The 23,057-nt window shown below is 38.1% G+C and overlaps 2 protein-coding genes and 1 long non-coding RNA gene across 4 annotated transcripts; all 3 read left to right on the top strand.

Moving 5' to 3' along the window:
* Positions 1-2,842: 2,842 nt before the first annotated feature.
* Positions 2,843-7,819, top strand: LOC148421299 (tubulin beta-4B chain-like). Its single transcript, XM_088419361.1, has 5 exons — positions 2,843-3,022; positions 5,299-5,407; positions 5,495-5,605; positions 5,700-5,944; positions 6,143-7,819. The coding sequence occupies exons 1-5, from the start codon at positions 2,966-2,968 to the stop codon at positions 6,953-6,955; spliced, it is 1,335 nt and encodes a 444-aa protein (XP_088275487.1). The 5' UTR covers positions 2,843-2,965; the 3' UTR covers positions 6,956-7,819.
* A 1,016-nt stretch (positions 7,820-8,835) lies between these two features.
* On the top strand, positions 8,836-20,932 carry dennd1c (DENN domain containing 1C). 2 transcript variants are annotated; one of them, XM_088420479.1, is made up of 22 exons: positions 8,932-8,966; positions 9,252-9,316; positions 10,017-10,060; positions 10,171-10,220; positions 11,256-11,375; positions 11,451-11,520; positions 11,596-11,676; positions 12,385-12,438; positions 12,551-12,661; positions 12,752-12,852; positions 12,915-12,960; positions 13,046-13,147; positions 13,977-14,102; positions 14,468-14,569; positions 15,420-15,507; positions 15,589-15,629; positions 15,718-15,771; positions 15,916-15,963; positions 16,072-16,179; positions 17,499-17,578; positions 17,789-17,999; positions 19,323-20,932. In XM_088420479.1, exons 1-22 carry the CDS (start codon positions 8,950-8,952, stop codon positions 19,977-19,979), a joined length of 2,376 nt encoding a protein of 791 aa, XP_088276605.1. In that variant the 5' UTR covers positions 8,932-8,949; the 3' UTR covers positions 19,980-20,932. The 2 variants fall into 2 exon arrangements, with proteins under 2 accessions (XP_088276606.1, XP_088276605.1); XM_088420480.1 differs by having other exon boundaries at positions 8,836-8,966; positions 15,420-15,629.
* A 238-nt stretch (positions 20,933-21,170) lies between these two features.
* LOC148421297 (uncharacterized) lies at positions 21,171-22,873 on the top strand. The gene is made up of 2 exons (XR_015866276.1): positions 21,171-21,437; positions 22,470-22,873. It is a non-coding gene; the product is annotated as an uncharacterized LOC148421297 (long non-coding RNA).
* The last annotated feature ends 184 nt before the right edge of the window (positions 22,874-23,057 follow it).

The raw sequence follows: 23,057 nt of genomic DNA, 5'->3' as shown, positions 1-23,057 counted from the left end.
AATGGCTTATTATTATACCTCCTCCCCCATCCCCAGTGTGCTATAGATGCTTGCTGCTATTTGTTGAATACTATACATTTATAGCAGAACACAAATCTTGCCTTACAAATCAAACTAGTTACCATCATCTGAAATTAAAAATAGAATATTCCTACAGGTTTGTACAGTGTATATCGTTGGCCACATAGTATGATTGATCCCAAGTAATTTTTCAATGTGTTTTTTGTAATGCAATACAAAACAAAGGTATGCTTCAGTATTTTATCGGATTTTGGGGGGGATTCTACCAAATGAAGACAATAAGACAATTTATGGTTGTGCTGTTTGGCTGATTAGTTGGCTGTTTGGCTGTCACAGGAGGCTGCATCTGTGCGTGATGAGTCTTCATTTCACTTTCTCGGCTCGTTTGAAACTCAGTTCCTTGTATTCTTTGTAATCTAAGTTTTCAAAAAATGTGTTTGCTAGATTGCTTTTGTTAAGCAAGCACACACAAAATATATCTCAGATGCATGCAAAGTTGGCTTCCTTCCCTCAATTTCGCATTACTTGCATTCTGTTTGTTTATGTTCATTTGTTAAAAAGAAAGTTTTGGAAATTAGTGTTCAGGAATTTAGATTGTCTTCATTTGGTTCAGTTGTATTAGTGTTACGGCGGGACGAGGGAGGACCCAAGAGCACGCACGCACTGGTAAGGGCAATGGCAGAGTGTTTATTGAACAGAAGGTGCGGGTAGTCGTGGGAGCTGACGGGAGCGTGGCACAGACGTCTGGGGGGTTCTGGAGTCGGGAGAGCTGGGGTTTGGCTGGGAGTCGGGCAAAGGGAGCGAGACGGGAGGGGGGCTCGGGCATACAGGTAAAGACGGCAGGCTAGCGGGTGGTCAGAGGCAGGCAAGGTCGAAATACCAAGGATCCAGTCAATTCGGCAGGCAATCGGGAGGTCAAGGGCGAACAGGGTCGGACAACAGGCAGGCTGGCAGGAGGAATTGCTGGAAAGCTCGGCGTAGCGCATAGAGACGATCTGGCGGGTTGTGGAGGGAAGTGACCGGGTTTTATACTGAGCGGGTAAATGGTTGCAGGTGTTGGTGTTCGAGGCTGATTAGAAGGAGGGCTGAGCGGGTGTGGTGAAGCTGGAAGTGAGGTGGCTGAAATGGTGGACTGTGACAATTAGAGTGCAAGGGTAAACAACAAAAGTGAAAACTTGTTTGCATGAATGAATCTTTCATGCCATTTCACTTTGGGACTTTTCTAATATAAGGCGTAGGTAAAATTTAGCACTGTTATTTAAAATCATTATCAGTTTTACTGACTAGAAAAAAACCTGCGTGACCAAATGACTTTGTATTAGATGTTTCAGGCTTTAACAATCTAATAAGATACTTGTAATGGTTTTTATGTCAGTAAAGTCATAGGTTGTGATGATCAAGAACTCTAAATTACTTCAGGAAAAAAAAAAAACGTTGACTTTTATGACACCGTTTGAATAAATCACAAGGTATAATAACTACAGAGCCTTAAGCCATTCATGGAAACTGTTTCATTTTGTCCTTATAGCTACTGCCTTATTTCTAATTCAGCATCTTTCTTTATTGCTGATTTTAATCTCTTTGTATGTGTGCCCAAGTATACTGTATGAGCTTAGCGATCCACCGACAACTTACTTCAGTGAACTCTGTCTTTTCACAATCGTGGTGATTTGATCATACTCATCAAAATCTGTAGCTCTATAAACTGCCAAGCCCTGGTCAATAGCCCGTCCAGCTAAAACTAACTACCGATTAGCTGTAAAATATCTAATTCTGGTAAACCAGATGGTTGATGTAACTGTAAAGTCTTGTGTTTTTCATTGGTTGGAAGAAGTGGCTTTAGACAACATTAATGACAGTCTCAATGTTAAAGTGAAGGACTAAATTTGGCACATTCCCATTTGGACCATTACTTTTCAGTTCATGGGTTGAATACTGTATTTGAGGGTCACTGACCTTTTGCAAAGTGTGAGCTTGGAGCATGCACAGTAATAAATGTTCAGAGCCACCGTTGCTTTACACATATTTTCATTGATAATGCAGTCAATCTTTTTACCTAATCATGAAATTTTCCACGATTAATTGTGAATAATCACAATTTTCAACAACTATTTTCTACAAAGCTTGTAAAAGATATAAAGTAAAACTGTGGAATTAGTGAATGTAAAACCATCAAATCATAAATAATGATTCATTTCACACTGTTGTAATATTTTTCTTTGAGCCATTAATGCAGTTCTTTTAAATACAACTGTTAAACAAAACTACCAATTGTGCTCATCGTTACAGGCATTTTTTCTCATAGTCTTCTCATTGAACTTGAGCAACATGTTTTGCTCTTTGATGATATGCTAAATATGTACAGTATAATAGGAAGCTTGAAATCGGCTTTGAAAAGTGTGCAAATGTTTCATATCTCCATTCAGTCATCAACCAAATATTTAAAGCAAAACTTCATAAACTCTCGTCTTTGTCTTTGTGCCAGTGACTCTCCTCTAGTTTTTGTTCCAAGGTTCAGCTGCCACAAGAAGAAAAGAGAAACAGGTTAACTGAGATCATTTTTTAACTCTTTATGAAATTAAATTTAATCTCCAATGTTTCCGCTTTAACTTTGACACCCCTAATTAACTACTGTACAGCTTTTTAGCAATCTTTACTAGCTTTTTTATTTCTTCTTCCCAGACTTTTACAACCGTCCTAAAATATTTGAATCTTTCTTCTTCCATTTTGCCCAGACTTGCCCAGGTACTTTAACCAATCATGTCAGTTTGTCATTTCAGAGGAGAAGATATAATCACAATCCAGGAAGTAGCAAAGTAGGACACTGAGCGAAGGGCGGGTTAAAGCAGAGAACTACTCCAAAGTACACTTTGCATAGTGCACACACTCTGCATAAAGTCAGCACTTGACAGAAGCTCCTCGACGCAGCACACAAAGCGACAAAATGCGAGAGATTGTTCACCTTCAGGCTGGCCAATGTGGGAATCAGATTGGAGCAAAGGTACATTCGTGATTAGCGACCTGTTGATTGTCATTCTTTGACCATGAATAATAAATAGGTCAACATCGATAAGTGCTCTGTAACAGTTTGAAACCTGTAAAAAATTTGCACTAAAATGTGACTGATCGAACTTCTTGTCTTTTTTTTTTTTATATGTTGGTTCCTAGTTGATAATATAATGTTTCGAAATCACTAGTCATTGGTTCAAAAAGTATTTCCCTGAAAACCTCTTGATGTTGCTCAGAAATTGAAAAATGTAAAGAAATTGGTTTGAATCTAAATCATTGTAATTCAAACTAGTTAAGAACCTTCGGAGGATAAGCGTATAATGTGAGAATCAAAGGTGTTGGTCTTCCCGCCACTTATCCTGTGCGCTGGATGAAAGCCAAGGCCATTAACAAAACCAGATGGAAAAAAAAATAAAACAGAAACATATCAAAAATGCTTTTAATAAAAGAACAAAAATTAATTGAAATTACAGCTAAAAATTTTGTTTGATTTGTCCAATATCTTACTTAAACCTTTGACTTTTATTTTAATTCATATTGATATTGAACACATAATTAGGATGTTCATATATTCATTTGAGAATTGATGATTACTTTATCATGTATTACTCAGTGACTATTTTCTTTTACTTTGCACTGGACAAATTCTTCTCTCTCTCTCTCTCTCTCTCTCTCTCTCTCTCTCTCTCTCTATATATATATATATATATATATATATATATATATATATATATATATATATATATATATATATATATATATATATATATATATATATTCAAATATGGTTCAATTGTTTTTGAATTGACCACATTCAAATGCAAAATTAAATACAAATATTGTTTGTATAATATTCGGTTATACTTGCAAGACACGTCACACTTCGTGTGTTGCACCGGCCTGTTGGGATTCCTCAACAGGGTGTAACTGTTGCTTGGTGGTAAATAAACCAAGCCTCTCATCCAGCAGCCATGAAATGGACTGGTAATTTGTGCCCTCAATGCCTATTTTGCAGTTTTTTTACTTAAAAGCCTTCAAATATTATCTTTAAAATACTAAAAATAATAGTTTGTTTTTTCTTGCTCAAAGGAGAAAAAAAACTATCTACCTACATTGGGAATACCATGTGACCTTTTGTACTTTAGTACAAAAGCAGAGTGCTTCGGCAAATTTTGTCACACACAAAACAAGGCATGATTTCATAACACAGGCAACTAACCATCTATGTTGACATTGTGGGGCATTATAAATAATTTTGATTTTTTTTCAAACTTATCTTTTAATGTACTCTTTTGCATCCCAAAAACAAACACAGCTTTTAAAATGGATGGAACGCGTCTGTGTTGTGCCACACATGCATATACATATGACATGCAAATTGATGAGATAGAGAACACCTGGACAAGACACAAAGGGTTGCAGGAAGCTGATTGGTTAACACAAGGGACAAAGATAATAAAAACAGATGGAAACTAAACTTAGTGATATTGTCAGTATAATCAAGTTAGCACTCTGCTCTATACTGTATACTCAACGATTAAAAAAAAACTGAGCTGTGTGAATTATTGTGTACATTCTATGTTTTAAATGTTTCTTTACAATTGTGACCCACATATCATACCAATCAGTACTACAGTACAAACCGTGCAGCTTTCCAAGCCAAGCATGTGAAAATCAACATTTTATGAGACATGATACAATACTCCTTGCAGTGTTTTAGAATTTAGCTGAATTCCTTTTTTGCTATGTGAGCGACTGTGATGATAAATTAAACATTAACGTTCAAAACACTTAGGAAAAAATGTAAAACACCCAATACACATAATACACACATTTACGTTGTTCAATAATGTAATGCTTGACTGTATCGAGAGGCTGCACTGTTTGCAGCTGCTTCTCCTATGACACCAATACCGAACAAGTTTGTTTTGCATTCATTTGCAAACCAGGAAGAAAAAGAGTGATGACTCCCAGTCCCATTCTTCCCTTCAAAAAACAGACAGGTTTTGACACCGCCCGACTGCAACGGTCGCAGGGAGTGCCGTTAAACAAATATGGTTGCCCCTCTATATCTAAAAAATTCGGAATGAACAAAAAGTCTCATCGAGGGGGTTTCACAGAACTTTCCAAGTGAGATTAAAAATAGATTATATAGGTCAAAATAGGTAATTGGGTCAATTAATCACACATTTTTTATTTTCTTGACAACATTAGAGGCAGTATGTATTCAGAATGTTTCCTGAGTGTGAATTGTTTTGTCTGTACCAGTTTTGGGAGGTGATCAGCGACGAGCATGGCATCGACCCAACGGGATCCTACCATGGGGACGATCCCCTCCAATTGGACAGAATCAATGTCTACTACAATGAGGCTACAGGTATGAAATCCCTCAGCACAATTCTAATGACTTGTATGTTCTAAATGATTTGAGATGTAACATTTCATTGAATGATTTATTCCCTAGGAGGAAAATACGTCCCAAGAGCGATCCTGGTGGATTTGGAACCAGGCACCATGGACTCTGTTCGGTCCGGCCCATTTGGAAGGATATTCAGACCCGACAATTTTGTCTTTGGTAAACTACTTTTTCTTGACGATTGCAAGTAAAATCAGTTTTCTATGAAATTCCACTGTGGCCTAGAAGATCAAAATGAGGTCTTTCTTTCCAGGCCAGAGCGGAGCAGGAAATAACTGGGCCAAGGGTCACTACACAGAGGGAGCCGAGCTGGTGGACTCGGTTCTGGATGTGGTGAGGAAGGAGGCTGAGGGATGTGACTGCCTTCAGGGGTTCCAACTTACACATTCTTTGGGTGGTGGCACCGGTTCTGGGATGGGAACTCTACTCATCAGCAAGATCCGTGAGGAATACCCCGACCGGATCATGAACACCTTTAGTGTGGTGCCCTCTCCAAAGGTAGGCTGCGTTCATGTTGGGCTAATTCAGATATGTAGGTGTTTTTTGGTGCTAACATTTTACAAATAGCGATGTACCTGCACCACTTTAAGAGGTTAAAACAATAACAAGGACGGCATCAAAAACTGGTTCAAAACATTCAATTCCACACTCTGCTGACTAAAAGTCAAGTTTTTAACTAGAACGTTTCACCCGCAGGTATCAGACACAGTGGTCGAGCCCTACAACGCCACCCTGTCCGTCCACCAACTTGTCGAGAACACGGACGAGACGTACTGCATCGATAACGAAGCCTTGTATGACATCTGCTTCCGTACCCTGAAGCTGACCACACCCACTTACGGAGACCTCAACCACCTGGTTTCGGCCACCATGAGCGGTGTGACAACCTGTTTGCGTTTTCCCGGCCAGTTGAACGCCGATCTTCGCAAACTGGCGGTCAACATGGTCCCGTTTCCTCGTTTGCACTTTTTCATGCCGGGCTTTGCCCCGCTCACCAGCAGGGGGAGCACACAATACCGGGCCCTCTCCGTGCCTGAGCTCACTCAGCAGATGTTTGATGCCAAGAACATGATGGCCGCCTGCGACCCCCGCCACGGGCGCTACCTCACCGTGGCTGCCATATTTCGCGGTCGCATGTCCATGAAGGAAGTTGACGAGCAGATGCTGAACGTGCAAAACAAGAACAGCAGCTATTTTGTTGAGTGGATCCCCAACAACGTCAAAACGGCCGTATGCGACATCCCGCCCCGCGGCCTCAAGATGTCCGCCACCTTCATCGGCAACAGCACTGCCATCCAGGAGCTCTTCAAGCGCATCTCTGAGCAGTTCACTGCTATGTTCCGCCGCAAGGCTTTCCTCCATTGGTACACAGGCGAGGGCATGGATGAGATGGAGTTCACCGAGGCCGAGAGCAACATGAATGATTTGGTGTCAGAGTATCAGCAGTACCAGGAAGCCACCGCTGAGGATGGAGAATTCGAAGAAGAACCGGAGGAGGACTTGGCCTAAGCTATATACGGCTTCTACCAGTGTCCCCAACCTTTTCTGAGTGACGAACCAGCAACCAGGGGAAGAGAATTAGTGGTGCAAAACCGACTTTGGATCATTGCTTTTAAATTGCTAGTTTTAAAGCAGAGGTACAGAAAACATATACAACAACATTTAACTTTTTACCAGCATAGGAATGTTAAAAAAAAGAAGTGATTTTTAAATTAATTTTCAACACTTTTATTCAACAATGCAATACATGTAGAACAATATTATAAATACGCAGTAACTTACTAAAAAATTAGCCACAGGTGGTTCCCATTTAATCCAGATTGTAAACCAAAGTTAGATGATTGGTTGACTGGTTGACAAGCTGGTCACACAGTATCACAATTCTCAGTCATATTAATATGTAGCGCTAGCTCTCGGATGGTAAACAATGGGGTAAGGGTTTTGGTGGTGGTGAGGAGTGGTTGACTAATATGCTCCACCGAAAAAAAAAGAAATGTTGGTCCATATAAATTGTGGCCCGGTATTGGCCTATGGACTGTGCTGGGGGACCACTAGCTTATACAATTTACTGCACATGGTGGTACCATGCAGTTAATGCAACTCGGGTATGCCTTATCTGCACTATCACTCCTGCCTCTTATCTGCTTTTGTGACTTTTGTGCTTTTGTCAAACCTTTGCCCTCTTCATCCAGTCAAAGTTGAGTTCACTGTATTCTCTTCCTTACCTCTGTGGCTTCTTTTTTTTTTGTCATCAGCTTTATGTTGAGGGTTTTTTTTTTTTTGAAAAAAAAAAAAAATCTTGTCCAAATGTTGTATTTTAATGTATTTGTTTAATTTGGTATCTAATTTCAATAAATATAATGGCAAACAACATTTTTTTTCAGTTTCCTAATATAACCTTATGACACTCTTGTTGCTTCCTCATCATACCATAACTTTTGTATAGTAAAAAAAAAAAAAGAAAGACTCCCCTTGCTTTTGTTTACCAAAGAAAAGATAAAAGCAATGATACAAATGTTATTACAGGTGAATAAAACAAAACGTGAAAGAACAATTTAAAAATAAATGTGCTCAACTCTATAATTACCTAACGGAATCACTCTGAGGTTACCACACTCATTCATCTGCCCGAATGGCAATTAAATGGGTCATTGAGCAAATAAACTATTTCTCACACAGTATCATGATGGCTTCTGTGTATAGAATGTTACAGCTTTTAAATAATCGACATTTACGCATTTCAAATGCAATTATTATAGGGTTAACTTTGGATATTTTACATTTTTGGTTTAACCCTGATACAATGTTTAAATAATGTAAATAACCATTTTTTTACATTGCAGTGTAAATCCCATACGCAACATAAAATACATCTATCTATCTATCTATCTATCTATCTATCTATCTATCTATCTATCTATCTATCTATCTATCTATCTATCTATCTATCTATCTATCTATCTATCTATCTATCTATCTATCTATCTATCTATCTATCTATCTATCTATCTATGTGTCCATTTATTTTCCTTCATTTTCTTTAATTGATTTTCTTTGACAGATGCCATTTTACATTCTACCATATTTGAGTCCTAGGTGTTGTCTGCAACCTTTAGTTTTGACCATCAGGAAGAATGCCACCGTTTAAGAAAAAAATAACACTTTTACTACGACTAATTCATTGATCAAAATAAATCTGTGTCTGACCCTTCTGTGAGTATTATCCACAATAGAAGATGAGGCAGCAGGTTTGACTGTGTCAGTACAAATTGCATTTGGAGTAAAGTGAAAATCAAACTTTTCAATTTGTGGCGTGCTGTCATATGCTTATGCCCACACGATGACACAAGACTGACATGAAGCAGGAAGTGTTCAGTCACACGCAGACGGCGCTGATTGTGCAGTCCGCCGCTTTTCTGTCTTGCTGAAAGTCATCAAGGATCACCTGCTGAAGATCTCCACCTCCCTGTACTGACACATGGACACCGTCACACCTAGGCAGCATGGGCTCTAGAGTCAAGTAAGTTCAACACATCAATTCCGACCCCCCAATGATTTCAAAATTTCTGTCCTTTTCGGTTTTTGTCACTTCCTCACATCTATGAGTTTCCTGCATCTGTATTGCACACAACAAGTGACAAAAAAGGCAACCAGTCATCATTTGAGTGTTTTAATCCTAGTCAAAGCAACAAATGTAAATGTTCCCAGTATTCCATTTGACAGATTGCACATTCTGTTGTCAAATAAATGTCCTTTATGAGGCTATATTTGCTGTGATGGATTCTATCATTCTTTGTTTTGACAGACAAAATCCTGAGCGAGCATTTAACGTCTTCTTTAAGGCAACATTTCCTACAGCCAGAGACAAAGGTGAGTCCGTTTTTGTGACCTTGTACAAAGGCAGGTGAGCATTTTTGTTTCCATACACAACTTTATCTAACAGTCACAAATTGGAAACTGTTCCTAAGATAAACGTTCATTTCACTCCAGCGCTCATTCTAGCCTTCTACAAAATAGTAAAGCAATGTCAAGCTGAACAACTGCCCTGAAATGGATGATCTGTAACAATGGGTATTTCCTGTTCTGTGGTTTGAAAACCACACAACTTGTCCTGTTGCAGAAAATGAAGTGAATGTGATCCTTCTCCTGGTATGACCCTAAACTTATTTTTTAATTACCGCTAATATGCAACATATATATACAGGATGTTCTTTCCATGTTATTTGTATTATTTATTAAATTTGTCATGGTCTTTGATGAAAACTATCCATCCTTACATTTTCTGCATCCATGAATAGGGTTGTAGATGAGCCTATCCTAGTTGACTTTGGGCAAAAGGCGAGATACACCTCAAGCTGGTCCCCAGCAAATAGCAAAGCACATATAATTAGCCCCCCCCCCCCCCCCCCCCCCCCCCATGGCAGCAATTATGTGTGTAACGGTGAATGTGGGCTTTTGGGAAAGCACTTAGGGAGCCGTATGGTGTATTTTAGCTAGAGCCAAGTGAAATGGTTGCCATGGCTCCATATTTTTTGCAAATACTAGAGTATTATATATTTGTGTGCTACAGATCCAGGTATACATTTCCAGTTTCCAGATGACTTCAGAGATGAGGTACAACCTTGGTTGCATCTGGTCAAATGTTATCCACTGCTGCGTGCAACCATCTACTGTCAGGTTTGAATGACATCCACATTACACAAAAACAGTGTTCTGCTTTCTAGGAGTCTTGTCAAACCTTATCCAAGTTCTGCTTCCCATTTGACGTACAAAGGTGAGTTTTTCATCTTTACTTTACCCAAAAATTACAGAACCGATTGGCACTTTTTTTTCGTGACTGAGTAAATGATGATTGTATCTTTGTTTTTATCACAGCATTTGTTGCAATTTAGCAGTGCTGTTTCATATAGTTGGCTCAAAAAACCTTACACACATCGAATTAAAAAAGAAAAAACTCATACAAGCAGAGAAATAGTTCTCTTAGTTATTGCAAACCACAAATCTGTGCCAATCAAGTGACCTTTGGGGTACATGCAGAAACCTTAAGTGTGTACGTGCCATTTAGATATACACATTACAGGGTTTTCATAGGTATCAGCAAGCCTGATTTAAATTTGAGATTAAAAGTGTGAGAGGAATGTGACATTTTTCATTTCAAATAAAGAGCAAATTAATTGGAACAGCACGAAGCTATTGTAAATTGTACTATAGTGAATCGCAAAATGTTGCATGCCTTTATTTTGTTCATTTTTAATGAATGTGCATTGTCATTGCTGGCACTTTTTTTTCTGGCAGATGGGCCAGAAATTAAACTGACTGAATTTATAAGATCTATCTTCTGGTGCTGCAGAATAAAATAGGCTCAGAGCCACTCTAATTGCAGATCCAATGTTTTTTCGTTTGTATAAATCCCCAAATGCCTTGCACTGGTTAGCGTGTAATTGGCTGAGAAAAAAAAAAGCACAGGGGGTACGACACTGAAAAATGATTGAGAAACAAAGTCTCAGAGATAGCCTATGTGTATGAGAGAGTTTTTTTTTGTAATTTTGTATTTGATTGCATGTGATTTTTTGTGCACATACAAGGACTTTTGATTCATGCGAGAAATTTTCTTGTAACAAATCCTCCTCCATTGTCATTTACTACCCTGTTCTACAGTAACTAAAAGCAGAAGCTGCATCTCATCACAATCAGATAGGGCAAACAAATACCGTTTGTCTGCATCTGTTTTGTTTTTTTTATAACGTTTGCCAACATTCAAAGCTTGGCTTCGGACTGCACTCTATTTCCACTAACGTTTTTTATCCAGGGTGAACGAGGAAGTGGCTGTGCAGCACTTTACTTATGTTCTGACTGATATTGAGGGATGCCAACGCTTTGGCTTCTGTCGCCTTACCAACAGAGCTCGAATGTGCCTTTGCATCCTCAGGTATGAACATGTCAGGTTAATCACTTTTATCAAGTTAAATCACTCCCAAGAGTAGAACTCTGATTGTATTCACAGTTACCTTCCATGGTTTGAGGTCTTTTATAAACTACTCAATACGCTAGCGGACTACGTCACTAAGGAGCAAGTGAGTTTGCATTGTAGGCAAGCCTCCTATGTTCCGAATTACATGATTACACTGAACACTTCCATATACTTACAGACCAATGAGATGAAAGTGATGCTTGCTGCACTCTACAAGCAACCCATACAACTGACAGCTGGATCTATAACACTGCAGATGGTAAATCTTTAAAATTTCATATACTGTCAGTGCTGTAAGTGTGCCGTTATGCTGCAGAATGGCATACCAGCACTTGTTAATTTTAATCTATACTAGTTTACCTGGACTAGACTTCACATGAGCCCACAGTACCCTCTCTTGTTACATTTTCTCTTGCACTTTGGTATATTCTTATGATTATTCCTAAAAGGAGTCACTGTGGCCGTCACTGAACCATTGTGATTACCTGCAAGAAAGGTCCATGTAGAAAACAAGGGTGCAGGTAGATTTGAGGCAGATAGTTTCAGTTGATCTCTGTAAATTTGATTTACCTGACTTGGTTGACTTTTTTTCCCCAGCACTAAGCAGCAGAATCCATTTTGTGGTTTAGAGGGGCCTGCGTAACAGTGCTCAATCAAATAATAAGAGGAAAGTTACAGTAGTGATGAGAAAATGAATTCTCATTAACCACTTGTCATGTTTTTTTTGCTTCTCTAGATGGCGCTCTTGAATTAAACACAAAGACTAAAGCAATGGAAAATAATTGATTTTCAATTGAATCTGTAAACTAAGAGTATCAATTAGAGGAGCAAAAAATATCAAAAGTGGTTCATGAGGCTTCATTTTCCCATCACTAATTTACAGTACAGTAATCCCACATTTTTGACGGTTAATGGAGACCAAACAACCCCTGCGAAAAGTGAAAACCATTCATTTTCTTCTGACAAGGTTCCATACTTCATTGCGCCTGATCCCAGAGCTCTTCCATCTATTCCTGAAAATGTGAGTATTTTGGAAATTCTAGTCTTTGAAGTTTTTCTTTCTCATATCTGCTGTTTGCATTTACTGTACCTGTGCATGTGTGTGTGTGTGCGTGTGGACATATATTTACAAGAGGAACTTGACAGAGCTCATAGTTGCAGTAGACGTGCTCAACATTCTTCAGCTCTACGCAAGCATGCTGTTTGAGAGACGCATTCTCATATTTGCTTCCAAACTCAGCACTGTACGTATTTATTTCATAATGTGCATCAAAATTTTGGTGACATTTGTACACATATGGTATGGTGTCATTGTGCTACCGTCTTGTTTGTAGTTAACATCTTGTCTTCACGCACTTGGGGCTTTGTTATACCCAATGCACTGGCAACACATTTTCATCCCAGTCCTACCACCTCACCTTCTGGATTATTGCTGGTAAGCCTTGTCAGTCTGTCATTTTGTTTTCTATGCATCACATCTCGTATTAACTGTTACAGTGCACCTATGCCATACCTTATTGGGGTTCACAGCAGTCTTGCAGAGGTAAGAAATTGTATTAAAATAAACTCACTAAAATAGTTATCAATTTATGAACGCGCTTACCTTAATCACATTGTGGGTTTGGCAGATGGTGAGGAGTCGAGGATTGGAAGAAGTGGTCGTTTTGAATGTGGATTCAAACACATTGGAAACTCCCTTCAATGATCTGAAGAAGATACCTTCAGAAGTGGTATTATATATCGTGTGTGTGCGTGTTTATTCAAACAGTGTCGGCATAAACCAGTGTAGTTGTTCACACAGCCGTCCTTCAAATGGTAAAGGATGATTTCCTGCAATTTCTGTCTCCCTGCAGGTTTCAGCGAATCTAATTTAAAGGGACAATGAGTAAGTTTTAGACCGTTCTTCTTTACGGAAAACAGGAGGTGCTGCATTTACCATTGTCCGTTGCTATAACAGACGTGGTAGCCACCAGAGGAGTCCCACCCACATGTAATATAATTTAATGATAACTAGACCTATGATTTAAAACATAGTGTTGGTCGTGAAACGGACTTTAATTTCAAGATTTTGAAATTTATAATCAATAAAAATGGTCTAAATCTTACACACTGTCCCTTTAATGCTTTTTAAAACATGACAGAAACAGTACGTCTTTTAAAACTAAGAGCAAATTATCTGAAACATGAAGCCACTTTTTGCTAAATTGTATTGCATTGTGTACATACACTTTTCCACAGGGGATTGCCAATTTCCTGCAGATAAACATGAAAGAAAAAAAGAAAAACAGATGACGTAGATACCACTACAAATGTAGTTCCAAAGTTTGGGCTTGGGGAGAACATGCAAACTCCACACAGGAGGGCCAGAACCAGGTTGATGCGAACATGAGTCTCTTAACCGTGAGGCAAACATGCTAACCAGTGCTCCCCCGAGCCACCACAACATTTTTAAATGATTAGTAATTTCTTTTTAAAATCACAAACAACCAACATTTCAATGGTAATGTGTGGACCTCTTGCACTTTGTATCTCCTTCATGTACTTTATATCTGTCCACAGATGTCTGGACTGAAAATATGTTTGAAGCGTCAAGTGGTTTCTGCTGGTTGTGGGGTGTCACGGGCTTTTCTCAAGGCCCAATCTGGCCTGTTTGGAGGGTACAAGGATGCTTTGCAGAATCACGAGGTTGGTTTCCTATCAACATTTGGCTTGGTGTGAATGTGAATATCTTTGTTAGTTAAAATTTTGTTCATGTTACGATGCGATGTTGCAGTTTGCATTTTTACATTGGATTTTTTTCTGGATGTATATGTTGGTCTTTGAGATTAAATGTAATTTCTTTTTCTATCGTTCGTACATTAAACAATAATAATGATGATAATAATAATAATAATAATAATAATAATAATAATAATAATAATAATAATAATAATAATACGAAGAAGAAGAAGAATTTAAAAATAAATAAAATAATGAAATCATAAAATATATTAGTTTTTTATTGTTGTTGCTGTTGTGAATGTTTCGTAATCTTTTTTGTAATTTTGCAGGGGGGTGAGGTATTCTTCAGTAAAGATTTGTTTCTAGATCACAAGTCACCCGGTATGAGAGAGTTTCTTCAGAGTGCCATTCATTTACAGTTTTTCAAACAGGTACAGTGCGTGACTCTTCTAAGCGTCTGCTGCTCTCTACTGGACAAAATTATTTATACCGTACTGTATACGCAATGAAAAACTGGCAGGGTTTCGTTCACATGCACAAAATAATTGCTTATTTCAAGGACGTTTTAACTTTGGGACTCTCGAAGACTAAATTCAGTAAATGTTAGAATACATGTTTTTTTTCTTGTGTCCTGTGGTTTATTGGTCACCAATTTAAGGTGCTGACAGCTTTCCATTGACTCTATTGAGGATTATTATAAAACTGGATGGTTTTAGCTGTTAATATTGGCAGTTTATACCAGGACAGGAGAAACGAATGCACCTCATCTTTATCAGTAAACATCTATATGGTAATAGCATGCATGTTTACTCTGGTGAACAGGTGTAGGGTGACATCTAATCTTGCACCTGCGTGTGCAGTGTCCAAAGACTTATTCTTTTGTGGCCTGACATCATTGTCCTATATCAGGGGTAAGCAACCTTTAATATTCAAAAAGAAATGTTAACTGTCTCCCATAAGAGTAGTGGTACAGTATAGCACGTCCGCCTCACAGTTCATGGAGCCGCGGTCAAATCCAGCCCGGCCTTCTTGTGTGGAGTTTGCATAATCATTCTCCCCGAGCCATACTAAACTGGACATACTAAACTGTCCAACAAACTACAGTAATTTAGATTCATATGAAGAGCTCATTATTTTCCAGTCAACGAGGGCCACAGCGAAAGGATAAAAGAGCGTTGTGTTGCAGAACCTTTCCCATATGAGTCCATTTCAAAGACTGAGCCTTCCTTGAATTATTTTATGCGATATTTGCATTCGTTAGTAATTTTGAAATGTTTTCAGTTTATTGATGGACGCCTGGATATTCTAAACACAGGAAAAGTACCACAGGATCTTTTTGAAGAGGCACTTCTTGAATGTGAAACACCAGGTATGTACAATATATTATGGTGTAGCGTGATTATGGATGGTGAACGTTTTCGTTTATTGTCTTGCTGGCCTTTTTTTGCAGGAAAAAGTAAATCTTATCAACAGCTAGCGGGTAATTTAAAAGTAAGTTATAATTTAGTAAGTTAGCCATTGGAACAAAGTTTTTTCCCTTATTGTAGCAAATTTCCTGATGCCGTTGTACCTTTGACAGAGAGGGGGAGGAGCACTGATCCTCAACATGAAATCCAAAACAAAGAATTTACGGGTGAGTGTAAACTGAGGGTAAACTTGAACTACTGTTATGATACAATAATGCTCTCTCTCTCTCTCTCTCTCTCTCTCTCGCTCTCGCTCTCTCTCGCTCTCTCTTGCTCTCTCTTTCTCTCTCTCTCTCAACCCATCTCATCAGGCAAAAGGCTTCACAAGTTCAGGTTTGAAAAATAAGTTGAAACATAAGGTGAGTTAGAGTCACGGTTGGCAGTCTTACATACTGTACATACACGTAGTACAATACATTTCTGGCACCACCAACAAGTGTGCGTGTTGATGCGTGTGTGTAAGGCAGGCCTTGGGTCAAAAACAGGCCCTTCAGAGAGGTGGATCTGTGTCATACCATTGTGCTCAGTCTGACTGTCTGCAGAATCGTTTGCCGATCACTCAACACTTTGGAATGGTAACAACCCAAAAATTATGCTTCTTGTCGTCCATCTTTCGGTTCAAATACTAATATTGTATACCCTTTGTTAGGCAATTCAGAGTAATGGTAGAATAACTCAGTTACACTTGTATATACATAATTGAGGTGTGCTAAAAATTGATTCACATAGGAATCAAGACTCGGTATGAATGTAAAATTTCCTGTAATTGATTTCATAATTTAAATAATCAAAACAAATCTCCTTCCTGTGTGTAACTAGACCGGATGCACACTGCCAAAGAAGAGGCAACAAAATCATGTATCACAATGTATTTGATAATTATGAAATTGTATTAATATTTTGATTTTTTAATATATTTTTTTCATTTGCCATTCAAAGATGGTTTGTTCTATTTAGAGGCTACTTTGATGAAAAAAATATTTCTTCTCATTCAATCCCAAAGACGTAATTCTACATTTTTTTTATATTCAATCCCAACTACTGCTTTACTATTTTTTTTCAAGTGACTGAAGAAGTGTCTAAAAATCTCTACTGCAAAATGAATTAAGAAATAAATGATCTGCTATTAAATTAAGTACTGTACTGATGCAATCAAGTACTTCAGCAATTTTTTACCTATTGGATTTTTGATGTTTTTTAAAGTAATCGATTACTTTAGGGTAATTACAAGCTAAAAGTTATCAACTACTGCTGGTACTAAAATAATCAGTACTTTTGATAATTAAGTATAGAAGTACTTTAGGAACCAAAAGACTAAAGTAATTATGTACTAAGTTACCAAAGTAATTGATACTAAGTTACCAAAGTAATTGAAAACTTTTGACCTTTACTAGTAAGTAATCAATTACTTTTGTAATTACCTGCCTCAAATAAATGATTAATTTAGCTCTTAATTCAGTTTTTAATTCAATTTTCAAACCATTCTTAAACCAAAAATTTGTGGGGGATAAAATTATAAATAAGTGCCTTGGACTGAATTTCTGGACTCAAAAAAAACAAATTAAAGTAAAAATATTTTTGGGGATTAAATAGTTTAAGAGGGTACATCATTGTAAGAAGGTTAAGAATCACTGTAGTAAAATAGTATATAATAAAGTAATATAGTACATAACAGTATATAGACCTTAAGAAGAATGTCGAGATCAACTAATTTCTATACCCATCACATGCATAAGAGAAAAGTAAAGTACAAAATACAATGAATTCAACTAACATCTCGCATCACATTTTCATGTTGTTTTTGTTTCCACTCTTTTGTCACAACTTATCTGTCAATCTTTGTTTTATTGTTGTCTGGTGCTGATGATTATTTTATTTCCATGTTACATGTTAGTCACGCCCACGTCGCCCTGGTCACAAACATGGTGTTGCGCGAGACGATGACATCAAGGCAGCTGAAGATGAATGCAATGGGTGAGCGATATACACCTAGTTTCAATTTCACGAACCATTTAGCTAACCAAGCGTAGCTCACTTCAACACACGACCAAATTGGGTGTGCAAAACGTCTTCCCAGATAACTTCACGAAATTCACGTTAACTTCCTTTAGTAATGGCCATTTATCCTTTAAAATACTCGTACATTAATTGCATGTGTATGTTCTTGTCTGACCCTGTATCAAGGGCAATGTGTGGACAAAGGCTTAAGACTGATTGTGAGCTTGAAAAGGATGTAGAGAAAGAGGAAGAGGCACTACGTGAACTCGAGGAAATGGATCTTCTAAGTGAGATCTTTGACACGCTCAGCACCCGCAGCTCACATGACCGGGGCCTGCTGTATGGCACACGTAGCCTGGATCTGTTTGGGCCTGATAGTCATGACTATATTGCAAAGGTAAGATCATAAAAGCAACACATATGCCCCATTGCATGAATTATAAATAAGAAGAAGCCCTATCATAAGGCAATGAAATAATTGACCGTCATAGAGAGATTGCTGCGCTAAACATCAATGCTGAGTAGCTTTTCAAATATACTCTTCATCTGGGTTAAATTATTACTAAAACTGTCAAGGATAGTTCTTGAGATTAATTTAAATTGTAAAGAGCGTTAGAAAAAACATTCACTCACTCTGGCTATTGACTTCCTGTGGCAGCTCAACTTGCCTAATTTTGTTGCTAAAAGCTCATTGGAAAAATTATTAAAAACATTGAGCACTCAGGCCTTATCTACATGTAGCTGGGGTTCTTACAAACGGGCAGTAAATGTCTCCATTTTGCTCTATTTGCTATACGTGGCAAGTCTTTTTTTTTTTTCATCAAAACCGAATGTTTCAAAACCACCGACCATAGTGGAGATTTGCCCAAGCCTCCAGTTTCATGGTTGCGTGTAAACAGCTTAAACGGAGATTTGCGTCATCGCGCTACTCTTTTTCCCCGCAAAGTCGCAGATATTGGTGACCTAAGAGGTGGAGGTTCTTTCTTATTGGATACGTCAGAGGCTCTTTCTGATTGGACAGAATTTGGCGACACTACTGCTTCCTAGCGATGCTGAGTAGCAGAAATAAACTGACAAATTTAGAAGTTTTGACAATATTTTTCTATTTGAAGATTATAGTAAAAAAAGGGTTTTTTATATATATATATATATATATATATATATATATATATATATATATATATATATATATATATATATATATATATATAATTTTACTGCTGATTAAAAAAGTGGAACTTTAAAGGTGAAAGTGATTGACGTTCCCACGAGCTACTATTTTTGTATTTTTCATCTAGATAATGCATTAAAAATCTCAGGAAACGTCTGCGAACAACATTAAGGTCAATTTGGTTGAAATCGAATTTTTGACAAAGCTTTTGTATTGAATGCCTTTATCTCACTATATTATTGAGTTTTGCAGGTCTACTCAGTATAAATTTATTTTGGTGGACAGCCTACAAAATGCTGTCAACAACAGTCCATCTTTTTTTTTTTTTTTTTACTCTGAACAAAATCCTAATCATCAGCCTGCCATCGTTATTTTGCCACACTTTTATCATCTCATCAGTCACTACATTTCACAGTTCCATCAATTGTCTTGAAAAAAAAAATCATAGTTCAATCGATGAAATGCAAATTGAACAAAATGGCAAAATAAGCATCTTCTGCATCATTTGGCAGATGCCTAAATTTGTTTCACTACTACATTTGTGTCCAGCTTGGTCGAGTCACTCCCAGTCAGGAGAGCCTCTCTCTATCCACAAGTGGCAGCGGCAGCCTTCACAGCTGGAATCCGGAACATTCAGAGGTGCAAATGCAGACCAACAACTCTGATTGGCTGAGCTTTGACCCTTACAAGACTTTAGGGGATCAAGAACAAGAAGCGTTGCTGAGAGGTGTTGTACAGGATAAAACGAAGGTGATAATCCATAACAGCAATAATAATCCAACTGAAGTGAAGTTGGAGTCAGAAAAATGGAAGAACGAGTCAGAAAAGAAAATGACTTTAAAACAGGGTCTTGGGAACGAAACAGCTGAGGACGAGAAGTTGAAAAAGACAAAAAATGAGCAATGTGATGAAAACAGACCAGCTGAAATACAAGCGGATGCAATAGAAGACGAAAGAGGAAACCTGGCGGAGAATATTGAGGAGGCGGGCCTCTGGTCTTGTGCATCCAGCAAAGCTATCCCGGAGATGTCGAGTAATAAGAATTTGGCTGAGACCAAGAGAGCAGGCCACAGCAGTGATATTGTTCCAACATGTCAGTTGTATTCAAGGACCTATTCAAATTCGAACAGCACTATCAAGCAAGAGGCGGGAGATCCAAGTCCTGGTAAGGTGTCAGAACTCAAAAAGATATTTGAAGCTCAATAAAGCAATCAGATATTTTGATTCCGCTTAAACCAAATATAAATGTATGTTTTGGCAAGGTTTAGATTGTGCCAAAGAAAGTAAGAAGTAATGTGATTTGGAGGTGCCCCCCCCCCCCCAAAAAAAAAAACAAAAAACAAACTCATTGTCATCATTCATAAAATATTCAATATTGTAATTCACAACAATTCAGAATCAATACAAAATGTCCAAAATCGAAATTTTAATAAAAATATAACAAATTCAGTTTGTGTCTTCGTACACTTTCTATTAATCATCTAAAGCTGACAATCAAGAGAGAATGATTGGGGTGAAACTACTTTTTTTTTAATTACAATATATGGTCCATCCAGTCACTTATTGTATGTTTACAATACCTAATCAAATAATAAAGCTTCCATCTTCCTTTCTAGTAATTGGAATGTCAAAGAATTAAAGAATAGAGTTAGCATTGGGGACTACAACATCCTGCTTTATGGAAAAAGGAAAATTCGAAACTTACGAAATGTCACTTTAATGTCTCCAAGTGTCATTCTGTGTTTCAAAGCAGACTGGATTAGATCATGACAATACTCTACACAGCTAAAGATTGAGGCAGAAATCATTGTCAATTTTGCAGTTTTGAAAAATCGAAAAAAGATTCAAAAGCCAAATCATTGACATAAATATCAGAATCAACTTGATCCATGAGAAAAGCATACATTCGCACCCCAAGTGTGCATACTATATTGTCTTTATTTATACATATTTTACTTACAAAAGTGAACAAAGTGCGTCATAGTTATTGCCGGCGTCAATCAATATCCTTCATGAGTGTAATAGATGACACAGTGTAATAGAGTTCATTCATTCATTCATTTATATATATATGTCTGTGTGTAGAAAAATCAATGCAGAGTGCAGTAAAATTCGACAAACTTCTGTTCAAGTACAAAGTAAAGTTCATTTCAAAGTCCCTCATCGAGTGTTGTCTTTTTCATGCAGTGAAATAGGTAATAGGTCTGATAGTCTCTTTAGTCCAGGAGTGTCCAACTTGGGTCCTCGAGGGCTGCTGTCCTGCATGTTTTCCAGGTTTCTTCCCTGACACACCTGATTCAAATGATCAGGATCATTATCGGGCTTCTGCTGAGCTTGCTGATGACCTGATCATTTGAATCAGGTGTGTCGGGGAAAAAACCTAGAAAACATGCAGGTTCCCGGCCTTTGAGGACCGGATTTGGACACCCCTGCTTTAGTCCAATGAGTGAACATTTAGGAAAAAAAAAAAAAGAAGCATGTGGTATGTCAGAAGATGTCTTGTGCAAAATATGAGAATGGACCATCAGCAGAAGTGAGGGTGTATTAATCCAGACAGATGAGATGACATCATATGAGGCGTTCTTCTTTGGGTAAAGGGAAAGGCAAGCCGTTTTTTTCAGATCCAGATGCTCTCGCTTGTTTCCTCTCTTCAGCGCTTGGACGGTAGGTTCCCTCCATTCTCCTTTTCCTCTTGATGACACACAGCAGAAGTAGCAACGGCAAGCCGAGGAGCAGAACCACAGTGGAGATGAGTGCTGGCACCAATGGCGGGAAGGATGCCTGCGTTATCATGCTGAAGGACACCTGTCACAATTGAATACTGTGTCCACTAATATTGATTGGATCAATTTTAAATTGCATTTTCACAACACGATGCTCACATACACCTATTCTGGAAAGTGTATGCAGAATTTGGGAATTACTGATCCTAGACCCACAAATAGAGATTTTTTTTTATTTATTTTTAGCTTTCACATTGAGCCTGGCAAGCCGGCTCAGGCAGTGCAGTCAGATGTTAAGGTTGCCGGACACGAGAGAGCTCCAAAACTCGGGTCAAATTCACCTTCAAGGAAGTTATATTCAAATGAATTATTTCTACAGTATTAACTCTAAATTTCATTGAAAAAGAAAGGTTGAAATTCAAACAAATAAGGGAAGAGGAGCAAGGTGATCTAATTAAAAAAAAAAAAAAACAGCAAGTGACTCATGATTTGTTTGGCAGTAACGCAGCAGGGATGAAATAAAGAAAATGATTAATTTTATTGTGTGACATCCAATTAAAGGCAAAGTTAAAAATTCAACTTCTCGTGTAAGCTGATGTAAACTGTCTTTGGGGGGGTTTACTAAATCAAATCGAACTTAGGGCACCATATTGGCTCTGGAGCCTGGAAAACTGCCTGAGTTCTATTGGTTTCAAAAATGTCGGAGGACAGACATGTTGAACAGTTCCAATTAATATTAAAAACAGTTGAAACCCTTTTTACCTCTATTTCATTCTGTGTGAAATAGGTTGGCTCGCAAAAATGATGCACTGACGTTTTGTAGTCATCGGCCTTTTAATTATGTCACAATGGACTACATTAAAAGGACTTTTAGTTCACTAAAGAAAGGACGATATCCGTTCTAGAAAAAGATGATCCATTTTTCAGAGCCGCTTATCCACTCAAGTGTGTGCATAAAAACTATTTCTGTTAGCCTGATAGCAGTGCTGCCTGGCCGCGATCGGGATACTTTTCTGCGGGCGAGGCCCAGGAAGGAATGCAGCCCATCCTGCTCCACCTGTTCGCTCAGCTGACTACCAGGATCCGCCACGAGAAGTAGGAGGAACCCATGAGTCCCTCGCCGCCACTCGCCAGTCTTCTTTGTTGGAGGTCAACAATTAAGATCTACGATGCTACTTGAGAAAAATTTACCTGTCCAACAGCCGGGAACTCGTCCAGGTGAAATGGAGCCGGGCGTTTTTAGGAGTCCTTGTTTCAAGACGTTACCGAAGATTCAGAGACGGCGACACGCCCTCAGCACAACCGAAACTATTTGGTACTACGCTACCTGAACGTGCATATGGAAATAAAGCAGATCACGTGAATCATGTCGACCAATCACAAGCGTCTATCATTCCCTTGTTAGACAGCCACTTTTTGTTTTATTTCATGCATTTGTTTTTCATTCGTTATTTGCAGAGGGACAGCGCGTTCAATCACCATATTACCGAACGAACACTAGTTATGTAAATAAAAAATAAAAACATGTTAATGCAAACTCCCTAAAAAAAAAAAAAAAAAC

This window comes from Hippichthys cyanospilos, chromosome 7 (genome assembly GCF_059441005.1).
Source record: "Hippichthys cyanospilos isolate Australia breed blue-spotted pipefish chromosome 7, RoL_Hcya_1.0, whole genome shotgun sequence".
NCBI lineage: Eukaryota > Metazoa > Chordata > Actinopteri > Syngnathiformes > Syngnathidae > Hippichthys > Hippichthys cyanospilos.
Note: the sequence above shows the minus strand (reverse complement) of the source record. Positions and strands in the feature narration are given on the sequence as shown.

Bases quoted from the DNA above. Each gene is read 5' to 3' on its own strand.
- LOC148421299 (XM_088419361.1), top strand. From the start codon at position 2,966: ATGCGAGAGATTGTTCACCTTCAGGCTGGCCAATGTGGGAATCAGATT. The intron at 3,023-5,298 runs GTACATTCGTGA...TGTCTGTACCAG, and splicing joins GGAATCAGATTGGAGCAAAG to TTTTGGGAGGTGATCAGCGA. The intron at 5,945-6,142 runs GTAGGCTGCGTT...TTTCACCCGCAG, and splicing joins GTGTGGTGCCCTCTCCAAAG to GTATCAGACACAGTGGTCGA.
- dennd1c (XM_088420480.1), top strand. The intron at 13,148-13,976 runs GTATTATATATC...ATCTGTCCACAG, and splicing joins AGAAGATACCTTCAGAAGTG to ATGTCTGGACTGAAAATATG. The intron at 14,570-15,419 runs GTACAGTGCGTG...AAATGTTTTCAG, and splicing joins ATTTACAGTTTTTCAAACAG to TTTATTGATGGACGCCTGGA.